The 12,116-nt window shown below is 37.5% G+C and overlaps 2 protein-coding genes across 2 annotated transcripts in view; both read left to right on the forward strand.

Annotated features, from left to right (window-relative positions):
- Positions 1–8,106, forward strand: LOC136249798 (uncharacterized). The gene is made up of 8 exons (XM_066041924.1): positions 1–305; positions 361–501; positions 606–1,175; positions 1,221–1,302; positions 1,349–1,377; positions 2,523–2,675; positions 7,802–7,936; positions 7,987–8,106. The coding sequence occupies exons 1-8, from the start codon at positions 60–62 to the stop codon at positions 8,086–8,088; spliced, it is 1,458 nt and encodes a 485-aa protein (XP_065897996.1). The 5' UTR covers positions 1–59; the 3' UTR covers positions 8,089–8,106.
- The window catches only part of LOC136249797 (DNA polymerase zeta catalytic subunit-like), a 21,461-nt gene continuing 17,442 nt past the window's right edge, over positions 8,098–12,116 (forward strand). The window contains exons 1-7 of the mRNA XM_066041923.1: positions 8,098–8,550; positions 8,606–8,680; positions 9,641–9,722; positions 9,785–10,005; positions 10,329–10,429; positions 11,694–11,795; positions 11,863–11,956. Of these exons, the coding sequence (XP_065897995.1) occupies positions 8,198–8,550; positions 8,606–8,680; positions 9,641–9,722; positions 9,785–10,005; positions 10,329–10,429; positions 11,694–11,795; positions 11,863–11,956 (1,028 nt within the window). The 5' untranslated portion in view covers positions 8,098–8,197. The remainder of the gene's footprint in view (positions 8,551–8,605; positions 8,681–9,640; positions 9,723–9,784; positions 10,006–10,328; positions 10,430–11,693; positions 11,796–11,862; positions 11,957–12,116) is intronic.

Below are 12,116 nucleotides of genomic sequence, written 5' to 3' on the forward strand. Positions count from 1 at the left end.
TAATAATAATGATTGTGGGTTTGACTTTAGGTAGGATGATAACTGTGATGACCTCATAAATGGCGTTTGGTCGTTACAGAGGAACGAGCTCATTTGACAGCAGTCCAACAGATGCTGGTAGCACGATATTAAAGCTGACCAATAAGATACTCGCTGACCTGCAAGTGGACAACAGCAGTTCGCAGCAGGCAAAAGAGGCGAGAGTGGTCAGAAATGTCCGTAGTTACAGCGACCCATCCGGAGGAGTAGATGCAAGAGAATCTCTCCCAGCATACTACGACACTAGCACGATTCTCCAGCCCGCTGTAAGACTTAACTTAGATTAATTCTGAAGCCAACTATCTGCTTTTTCTTCCACAGAGAAACCCTAACATGCCTTACTTAGCACCAGTTAACACCTCAAACGAACTCGAAGATTTTGACCCGCTGATTTCACGCTCCCAGCCTGCAGTAGTAGCACCTGAAGATTCACATTTAAATTCACAGCTGGTTGAGTCAGAGGTAAAGTATGTGTTGCTAGAGGAATTTTTTGTTTGTTGTTATTGTTATGTTATTATCTACTTTACCAGTTAGGCACTGTTAACATACATTTTGTGTGCTTTTAGCCACCAGCAACACAAGTCACTTCAGAACTGAGCAAATACATTTGCAGTGAAACTAGTAAATCTGATAATGATGATGACTTTTGGGCATTCTTTGATGGTGAACGACATTCAGAAGTCACTTCAACTGACATTGGCACTACTGACAAACAGGAGTCTCTGCCCAATGATGCTGTAACCTCACCAAATGACTCTGAAAGCTCATTAACACAATCAAATGATACAAAAGATGTCAGTACACAATCAAATGATACAAAAGATGACAGTACTCAGGTTAAATGTGTAGAAAGTAGTGAAGACACAAGTTTAAAACTCACCCTGTCCACAAACACTGAAGACTTTAGTGATGATGACGATGATGAACAAATAGTAAATACAGGTTCTCGTCTGATGGCAACACAGCCAAAGTCAAAACCGTTTGTAGCAAGATTTATTAAACTGTCACCATTTGGATCAATCAATCCCGAACTACCCAAAGTCAAGATAATTATTGTTGGGGATGCCAATACAGGCAAGAGTTGTTTTCTTCACAAATACATCCATGGCTGTTTTGATTACCAGTCACAACCAACAGTTAGTTATTATGTGGTGGTGATGTGTGGTAGAGACTTGTCATAGGTGGGGGTGGACATTTGTAGTCTTCCACTGGAGGATAAGAAGACAGGTAAACAATTTGTTGCTCAACTATGGGATACTCAAGGTAGGTAACATGGTTGAGTAGATAATATTGTTGATGTTCTGTGTAGGTCAGGAGCGATTCAACTCACTTACTACAGTAAGTATGTGCACGCGCGTGTGTGTGTGCATGGCTGCATGTATATGTTTGTTTGTAATGTGTGTGCACGTCTGTCTGTAATCTGTGTGCATGTACATGTGTATGCATATGCACACGTGTGTTGTGTAGGTGTGCGTGCGTACGTACGTACGTGCACACGTGTGTGTGTGTGTGTGTGTGTGTGTGTGTGTGTGTGTGTGAGAGAGAGAGAGGCAGCATATAGCCAAGTGGCTAGAGCATTGGTCTGGTAATTGAAAGGTTTCCGGTTCAATGCTCGGATACATCAAATTGATGTTGTTGTTTCCTTGAGCAAGAAACTTTACTCACATTGTTCCAGTCTGTTTAATGGGGACCTGGTGGCCTGGTGTCAAGTGGGGAAGCAGCCCACTTAGCTGTAACATCAATGGGTACCTGGTATTAACTGGGGAAGCAAATGCCAACTGTCCATGTCTCACACAGCAGGTGAAGGTCCAGATGGGACTTTGGGTGCCCACACCTTTACCTGTGATGCTGGTTCACTGGATAGGCGTGACCGTGTTAGCACCCAGTTGAAGGCTTTGTGCTTTGCTTCATGTGTGTGTGTGTGTGTGTTGTGTAGTGTAGTGTGTGTATAGTATGTGTGGATTTGCGGCCTACCAATTCATCTATTGCTGGTCACATCATTCCATTGGTAATATGAGACCACAAAGACTTATTGTCTACATCGCTACATTGCTACATTGTCTGTGTTTGAATGTCCATTATTTCAATAATGAATATGATGCTAAATATGGCACAGCTATTCATACATATGGTATGAAATAGTTTCCCCAAAATAGTACCCTGGTGGGTGTTGTGTGTGTTGTAGTCTATAACTAAGAGTTGTGCCATGGCTGCGTATGTATGCTACTTTATATAGTACATTTATGTAATAAAGAGACCTACTGTACACGGCTAGTTTCACTGGTGTTGTATTAGGTATTTGTTTGAAACCTTTTCAGGCATGGGTCTGTTGTTTCATATGACTCTGGTAATCTAAACTACAATTTACTGAATAGGACTGTCATGTGGCTAGACAGAACACAGTAGGTGTTACCATAATTAGCTATTTGATAGTTGGCTTTATCAATTTGTCTGAAGATAAATTTAATCACATATTTTTACAGACCTACTTTAGAGGGTCCCATGGAGCCATCATTGTGTATGACATTACCAACTACAAGTCACTTAATAATGTCTATAACTGGAAGAGTGAAGTAGAGAAGGCAACATCCATCAACCCCTTCACTCATATCCCAACCGTTCTGGTGGGAAATAAGGTACCTCAATATGTGATTGTTGGTATTGATATGGATTAATGTAGTTCAAAAGTATGTTCCCTCAGGAAGAATCAGTAAATATAGACTGTATTCCAAATGACGTCACGAAATAAAATGGCTGCAGCTATTTAATTGGGGTATTCTAACATTTTCGAGTGAGAGTTCCAATGGGGCTTAATAAGATATTCAATTCTGGAAGAAGATATTGACCTAAAACAAACAGGTACAGTTATAAGGGTATAAAATCTATTCTTTAATGCCGGGTTAGAAATTTTCAGCTGGTTTTACAAAGTTTAGAAGAAAAAGTATTGTTTCTTTGCTGTAATAACCAAACCTGGTAATTTCACCTCAATGTCTAGTTTGTTAGCCTCTATATCAATCTTTGAAATCTAGACCGCCATTGGTGATAATACTCGAAAATATAAGAATCCCCCCAAGTAGAAAATTCATGTGACGTCATTTGAAATATGGTCTATTGCCCAAAATTGGTAGCATGCTGGATATCCTAGGTGTTGTCAGTTATTTCCAATTGATTGTCAACTTAGGCAGTATATTATAGAGTAATGTGCTTTGCATTTCCCTTTGCTTTCTATTTCCTTTACACACCCTAAAAGCACAGATTATTTTGCTATCTTGCAGTTCTGGGGTAAGCTGATTGATGTAGTGGTATTGATTACAGCATGACTTTGTGTTTCCTTTTTTGGTGAAATACTGAGCAACAATTTTTAACTATTGGTAGGCCTAGTTTTGTCAACAATTGTGGAACAAATATTGACAAAATGTGTTTATTGCCAAGAATGGTAAATCTTTACCCAAGAGGCTCATCATGACAATGACCAAATATATAATAGTGGAGTTTACTTGCATCACTAACTTTCCGCTCCAACATTGAACGCCATTTCCTTTATTGGTAAATATGTAATCAACTATAGTCTTTTTCATAATCACCTGAGCAGCAGGCCACCAGTTGTTTATCAGTTTGACAGAGATAGTGACAGTCATTTCTTTGATGCTCATACATGTACATGGTAGGCTTTTATTCTTGGCTGAAATTCCAGGCACAAATCCTTTATGGTGCTTATATGGACTCCTAGAAACACATAATGATTTTTCACATACCATGGTACTACATATAAATAAATATCAGTGCACCATTTTGGTGACAATTGTAAGATGCTGGTAAGAAATATTTGGTATTTACAGTGTTGGGAGTAATGCGTTACATAAGTAACGCGTTACGTACTAATATTACTTTTGCGGTAACGAAGTAATATAACAAAATATGCTGTCAAAAACAGGTAATATAACTCAAGTTATGTACTTGCAAATGTAACATGTTACCTAAGTAATGAAGTTACTGTAACGAACCTAATATTACATAATATTATTACTTTAAGTAACGAAGTTACTAATCTCGTTAGTGATCCACTGAGTAATTCCTAGCCATTACAATAGAAGTAATGAAGCCTACTGAATGAAGCTTATTCACCAGCTTCTTGCTTATAACCAAGATTTGCACATTGTCCAACGACGCAATCATGTCACGTGATAAAGTGGTAGTTTCACACGTGACAGCTTAAGGCTGTGGACACAAAGTAATATAATATATCTACTTTATTATATGGGTAATATGTAACTGTAACTAAATAGTTCAGTTGTAAATAATATGTAACGAGTTTAAAAAGTAACTGTCCCAACACTGGGTATTTATTTGTAGCTCACTGAAACTGTTCCATATCATTTGCTGAGTAAGTGTAAGAGGAGAAGGTAGAATTAACAGAACGGAACCGGAATGAAACCAATTAGGATGCGCGCCAACTTTAAAGTTGCTTTTCAACAACTTGTACAAGATTATCAGCCAATGTACAATAGCTATTCTAATGATAATCTCCTACAGGAAAGTTGTCTACATGTAGTTTCTATTTAACACCCACTGCATGAATACTTATTACGAATCTATGCCTCAGCTTATGCTGCAAAATACTACCTTCAAGTCTCCTAATGTACAATTCTGCACAATAAACATAGCACTCTGTGCACAAACTACAGCCATTAAGCTAAAATAATGGCAAGTTCAGAAAACTGGCCTGATGCACATGCACCATACAACACAAAAATATTACAGTATTTTACCTGCTAGTACAACTGGCTAAGAAATAATTCTACCCCGTCATTGGCCTTCAACGGAAGGATTCACCATTCGGCATAAAGAGTTTCAAATGTGGCTGCAATCAAGTCCAGGGTAAGTTTTGCCTAATTTCAATGATTGGGGAAAGTGTAGAAACTTATCAAAATTGATTTTAAAGTTGGCACGCGTTCTAATTGGTTCTGTTCCAGTTCTGTTCCATTCTGGCTTTTATGACTTCCCACGTAAGAGTGGTTTATGATGCTATACACTAAAATGTGTGATATTTTTACAGGGTACAATATGTATTTCATTGCTATGGAAACATGGATGACCAATTGCATAATTATATTAGTAGAGTAGGAAGGATAATATCATAGCTGGTTTGTCAGTGTATTCGTTCTCTTTCCATATATTTTCACAGGTATATAAACAGATGGGCTAGCTGTTCTATTGTATCCGATTCGCCATATATGTGACCAGATTTTACAAAACCAATCCAAATTGCTCATCTGGCAAAATCATAGCTATACTGTTGTACTACTAGTTTTGACCCTCAGTACTATACTTAAGCTACTCGAAGCTGGTTTTGACAGATGTCTTTTCTGGATGGTGTGGAGAGCTCGAATGGTGGTTTCTGGCCTAATGTAGGGCCTCAGCTGGCTTGGCAATAATCAGTGGTTTACTGGTGGATGTCCTGACAATGTTGATCAGACGTTTTTTTTTCTGTTGATTTTGCTACTAATCAGCCACTAAGAAGCCAGCACAACCCTGTAATCTCATGTCTGGACTCCAATTGTGGTCTGCCTCTATTTTGAAGTCTCTCTCTTGCCCATCCCACCACCACCCCCCCACCCCTTTCATGATACTACTTCGCTCATCCAACTGCCAGTGTTGGGGCAATTGCTTGTTAAAAGTAACTTGTTACATATTACATATTTGCAACTAAACTATTCAGTTACAGTTACATATTACCCATAAAATAAATTAACTTTAATATTATATTACTTTGTGTCCACAATCTTAAGCTGTCACGTGTGAAACTACCACCTTTTTATGTGACATGATTGTACTGCTGTACAATGTGCAAATCTTGGTTATTAGTAAGAAGCTGGTGATAAGTCTTCATTCAGTAGGCTTCATTACTTCATTGTGGCTAGTCAGTGGATAACTAATAAGATTTATTAGTAACTTTGTTACTTAGGTTACATGCGTTACATTTGTAAGTAAAGTAACTTGAGTTATGTTACCACTTTTTATAGCATATTTCGTTATATTAGTTTGTTACCACGAAATTAATAATTATTACACAATACGTTACATAAGTAATGCGTTACCCCCAACACTGCCAACTGCTCAGATTTTCTATCTTATTCCATCTTATTTGGCGGGAACTCTACAAGTGCTGGAAGTGGTCTGATGCATCTTTTGTGTAAATTTCGTATGCGTATTTGCTATTCTTGGCAAGTTATGCTGACTTGAATTCTTTAAAATCGTTTATCTCAAAGCTTCTAATGTGCTATTTGGAATGTTTTTCCAAAATCCTGTCACATAATTATATGCTGTTGTATTTTAGTGCCTGCAACTATTGCTGTCTGCGATTCTGTTGTGGTCAAAGAACAACATTTTAGTGGTAGTGAAGCATGTAGAATTAGTCTAGGACTTCTCTCTCTTTCTGTAATCCTATAGCAAAGTATAATTAAAATTTTTGTAGTTCTGCAAATATTTCATAGCAATACTATATGGGTTATAGGGGTTTCAGCACTTTTAGCAATTCATACGAAATGTGTAGTGACGCATGCGTGTGATTTATCTGGTACAACAATGGCGGTGGATACCTACATTGTGTCTCAGGCTGCTGTACATGTTGGCAAATCTCTATAATATACTTTAAAAGGTATGGTAGGATAGGTTATTTCACTTTGAAAACAGCCAAACAAATCAAACATGCATGCACAACCACACTACGCATGTCACACGAATTTGCAAGAAGTGCTGAAACCCCTGTAGTTATTTGGGAAAATGTAAATTGCCATAAATGGCTAATATACGTCTGAAGTACTTGGAGTACGTATTAGTGCTGAGCAGTTTTGATATTTCATAGACCGTACGGCCAGTGTTGGGCAAGTTACTTTGTAAATGTAACTAGTTACATATTACATATTACTTGCAACTGAACTATTTAGTTACAGTTACATATTACCCATAAAGTAAAGTAACTGTAATAATATTATATATTATATTACTTTGTGTCCACAGCCTTAAGCTGTCACGTGTGAAACTACCACCTTATCACGTGACATGATTGCGCTGTTGGACAATATGCAAATTTTGGTTATAAGTAAGATGCTGGTGAATAAGCTTCATTCAGTAGGCCTTCGTTACTTCGCTGTGGCTAGGCATTACTCAGAGGATAACTAACGAGATTAGTAACTTCGTTACTTGTAGTAATAATATTACGTAATATTAGACTCGTTACAGTAACTATATTACTTAGGTAACGCGTTACATTTGTAAGTAAAGTAGCTTGCGTTATATTACCTGTTTTTATAGCGTATTTCGTTATATTACTTTGTTACCACAAAAGTAATAATATTACGTAACGCGTTACATAAGTAGCGCGTTACTCCCAACACTGCGTACGGCACTGTGAACTTGATATTGCGGTATGACTAAATTATTGGCATACCTTAGTTTTAGACCTGCAGTACTAGATTTAGACACAGTAAAAAATTCAGAATTGTGTCGAAAGCCAATTGTATATTTACTGCAATACATATCCCTGTAAGTAGACTTATTCACTTTAGGTACTTTACACACAAGGTATGTTATTTTAGCTACTAAAATACTTGTGTTTTTTAGAATTCACAGTATTTGCAGTAGTTAAAAACTGGACGGTATCAAAAACAGATACCGCGGTTTGACTAAAATATTGTCATATTGCTCAGCACTAGTACATATCAGTCACTTCTACATGTTTTCTTCATTTGTTTACATGCAGTTAGATTTAGCAAAAGACAGAGATACAAGCGGAGCCAAAGACGTTGCTGATAAGTTAGATATTGATCAATGTTTTGAAGCGTCCAGCAAAGATGGCAGAGGTATTGACGAAGTAGTGGACTTCTTGCTTGAACAAGTGAGCTGTTTGTAGCTAGTGTGTTTACATTATTATTGTTTTCTCATTAGATTTTAAAGAAGAATCTCTTGTCAGAACTTAAAAGTGAACAAGAAACAATATCATTAGACAAAATGTTAGACAAGAAAAAATGTTGTTTGAAGTCATCATAATTCATACCCACAATCGAATGTTAATTGTATCGCTGCTTGGTGTTGTGGTAGTGTTGAAGAATGTCTGGCTCTGTACCATGTTACTAGCGAACATAATGGACAAGGCGAAATGACGAGTCAGAGTGAATCACTTTTCAGTTGCAGGATTGTGGCGTCTGATTATTATTTAAGACCTCCGGTGAATGATTTGGACGCTTGCTTTTCAGACCTCACTTCCAGTGCTGTGGAACGCGTCCCTGTTATACGGATATTTGGTGCCACCCCAGCTGGACAGAAATGTTGTCTCCATATACACGGAGTGTTCCCGTATATCCATGTTCCCTGTCGTACGAAGAGCAGTCCTGTAGACGAGGTGTATTTGCAGCAACTAGCTCGCAGTATCGATTCAGCACTCCAGCTATCATCAGGAACCACGCGGAGAACTCTGAACTATGTCTACAAGATAATTGTAGTGAAGGGAATGTGAGTTGAGCTACAATTCCTTGAAATGTGTGATCTTTGGTACATGTACATGCAGCCCATTCTATGGCTACCACAAAAACCCTGAGTTGTTTCTCAGAATCTATCTCTATAATCCAGCCATAATACCAAGGTTAGTTGTATTACTACTTGTGTATTTCACGTAATGTTGTGCGTGCATCCCTAATAGAACAGTCACCAAACTTGGTGCTCACTTAAGTCACTTGACACACTTTTAAAAATGCAGTCCTGTTGTTTGTGTGATTTACGATAGGTCAAATTGCGCACCTATAGGCTGAGGTTTGTCACAGATCATAATGTCAATAGTGTCAAGGGAGCCTAATAGAAAAAAAAGACAAATGCCTAGAAAGGTAGGAAAAGCCAACCCCATGATCTGCAGGCCAAACCCCGTGGTCCCACCTAAGAAGGGAATATGCATAGCATTACTATGCTATTTCAATTTATTCACAACTGCAAAAATTCGATTGAACTCAACATCATGTGCATACTAGGTACTGACCCTCCACCCCACCCTACTACACAGCTGCTGGGGTCTATTAATATTCTTGCATTTTCCTGAAAGTCTATGTATTCTGTAAATTATCAGAAGCCTCAGTGGTCAGATTGATACCAAGTGTGTACAAAATTCATCTAGGAGTACTTAAAAACCTTTGTCTGCCAACCACATACGATAAGAAACAGGACTCAACAACTAAGCACCATGTTCAGTTTGCAGTGGTAGGTGAGAACTCCCTGTAGAAAAGATGGATTGAAAATACTGTAAAGCATTAATACAATACAATATTGTAATAGAAACATGGTTTAACTTTTTTTTGATGTTCTAATGACAATCATTAAAAGTTACTGGTTAGTCCTTAATGAATGCGTGAACATATCCAACATATTATGCAAAGATAGTTACATTGTATACTTCAAACAATTTGCTTATTCCAAGTATTCAACCTCTAATCTTTTAGTACTGCCTATTTGTTTGGAGTGTTGCACTATACTACGCACGCGTGCACCACATACATACATATCCACACACATTTCTATAATGGTATTAAAATAAATAGTCACTATGTTATTGCAGGTTGGCAGACCTACTGGCAGCAGGGGCAGTGATGCAGCAGCCATTCCAGCCACATGATGCTCATATACCATTCATCTTGCAGGCAAGACAATACTTAATTTTTTGTCCTGTCAAATTTATGTGGATTTAAACTTTGCCATACAGTTCTTTATTGATTTCCACTTATATGGAATGAACTTTGTTCACTTGTCAACAGTAAAGTTTAGGATTGGTAGTAACCTACCAACTGCACCCAACAAGCCCTCCACTTCTATGGCAACAGAAGCATCATGTGAACCTGATGCACATTTGATGTCATCACATGACTCATGTGATCTGTCAACCACACCCAGCCAGAAGTTATGGTCAATGGAGGATTTGGACTGGTTAGTACATTGTGTATAGTAGTATCATTGTGTTCCTCTCTATGTGTCTCAGTTGTGTAAGGGACGTAGACTGCCTGCATTGTGTTGCACCATTTTCAATTTGCTTCTTTTTTTTTTTGCACTGAAGATGTTGTACAAAGGATTCATGACATAAAGAATCAAGCCTGCTGTTATTTTGTAGGATAGAAATTTGTTGGTTCACAATAGGGTCACTTACAAATATCATGAATTTATGATTCATTATGGGGATCAGTTATGAGTGGGTCACTATATTCAGTGGTTTTTGATAGTGTATACTGACATGAGTTTTATCCACTTCATAGGAATATGATCAGTAACTTGTCGAAGGTGAGCACTTGTGAGCTGGAGTGTGATGGACTAGCTGTAAATATCACTAACAAGACAGCTACTTCACTAACATCAGGTAATTGTCTTAGTGTACAATGGACTTCTGGACACCTTTGGACCATTCCTTATTAGTGATTTAATATATTATTGTATCATACAGTACATTAGTACTGTATAGTAGGGACAATGTAATTTCCTGCAAAAAAAAAAACCTCCACAAAAAACCATCCTTACGAACTAAACAATTCACTAAAAGCAGTCTATATATGCATACACATGTACATGCTTGAAACAGCCCAAAACAATCCCAGCAAGTTGCTACACAGAGTTTTAAAAAGTCTGCAAAATTATGTTATTTTTCTTCTACTGACTCAGTCACTCGCTGCATTCAGACAGCACTACAGGATAAACATGCCCAATCCTTTCATATAGAATCATCTCTTGCATTTGAGAAGTGCATTCCGTGTCTATTATGGTGGCTTTGGAAGTATTGATTTGTGGTGCTTTATTTGTGGTCTGATTCATCTATAGCTTTGCCCTGGGCTTTACCAACAAATGTTCATGTAAACCTGTAATTTAAGGACACACCCTCTTTCACGATTAGCTTGAACGAGCATCACGCACCTGTGTCACGGACTATTTCATAAAGAATAGACTATATCAAGTCATACATTGAATCATGCATGCTTTATTAATATAACTTGTACTTACAAATAAAACCGAAGTTCCATTTTTGAAGTTTTATATACACTCTTGCAATGAAAGTAGACAAACAAGTGGAAGTAGGAATTTTACAACCTATTACAATAAAAAGTAAAGAAACTAAGGAGATCATCACCTGATGTGCAAATTTAATCCTTACTGTATCTATTTCTTCCACTTGTGTATTACAATAAAATTGCCGAGATGTCAGGGGTTTAGATGTGTGTACAGTAATACTAATGGACAAGTGTCCTGATTATTATCCACATTTCAGAATTTCCTTTTGAAGAAATAGATTATCATGCAACACGTATATATGTATTGAGTGATAGTATACAAAGAATTTAGTTGTACTTGCAGTTGACATCGTGTACCAGGCTACCAGCTGTACATGTAGTTTTCTGATGTTTTTCTTTTGTCGTAACTGTCCATTAAGTCTCCATATCATTGTCCTTTGTAGTAAGCACATCGTACAGGTACAGTTCCAATCACCATACTTACAGTGTTCATTCAAGAGTGACTGTCCACTGCTACTAAGCTTTTGTTCACATTTGTAACTTAAAACAATAGATTTCCAATTAGAAAGTATTGTAAGCCTACATACAGTTAGTGTGCTATAGTCACTTCTCATTTTCCAGAGTTCAGTGACAACCCTGGCATTGCTGCTCTGTGGCAAGACGAGAAGGTTCGTCGAGAATGGAAAGATCTTACTGATGACCTCATAGCTCCACCTTCACCAGGTATGACATATTATGGTATATGACATAATTATTGTGGTGTAATGATAATATTTTTGTGTCTAATTAGAGAGGATTTGTCCTGAGCAGTGTTTTGATGCTGAAAGACAACACAAGCAAACTCTTCATCAAATTATAAAACAGAGCTTTCCTGATACTAACAGGTTTGTTTGGTGTTTGTTATTTGTTAATTTGAACGTTTGTTGAAAGTGTTTTTTTCTCTCTCTGTAAGTAATTGTTATCCAACTGGGGACCTGTGATCTCATCATTGCTGGTAACTCCAGTGATGGAGATCATTATGATTATTATTAACACATTTGTGCT

Source organism: Dysidea avara, chromosome 3, assembly GCF_963678975.1.
Source record: "Dysidea avara chromosome 3, odDysAvar1.4, whole genome shotgun sequence".
Taxonomy (NCBI): Eukaryota; Metazoa; Porifera; class Demospongiae; order Dictyoceratida; family Dysideidae; genus Dysidea; species Dysidea avara.

Excerpts from the sequence above, each read along its gene's own strand:
- LOC136249798 (XM_066041924.1), top strand. The coding sequence starts at position 60 with ATGGCGTTTGGTCGTTACAGAGGAACGAGCTCATTTGACAGCAGTCCA. Across the intron at positions 1,303-1,348 it reads TCAACTATGGGATACTCAAG|GTCAGGAGCGATTCAACTCA; the intron begins GTAGGTAACATG and ends TGTTCTGTGTAG. Across the intron at positions 1,378-2,522 it reads GATTCAACTCACTTACTACA|ACCTACTTTAGAGGGTCCCA; the intron begins GTAAGTATGTGC and ends ATATTTTTACAG.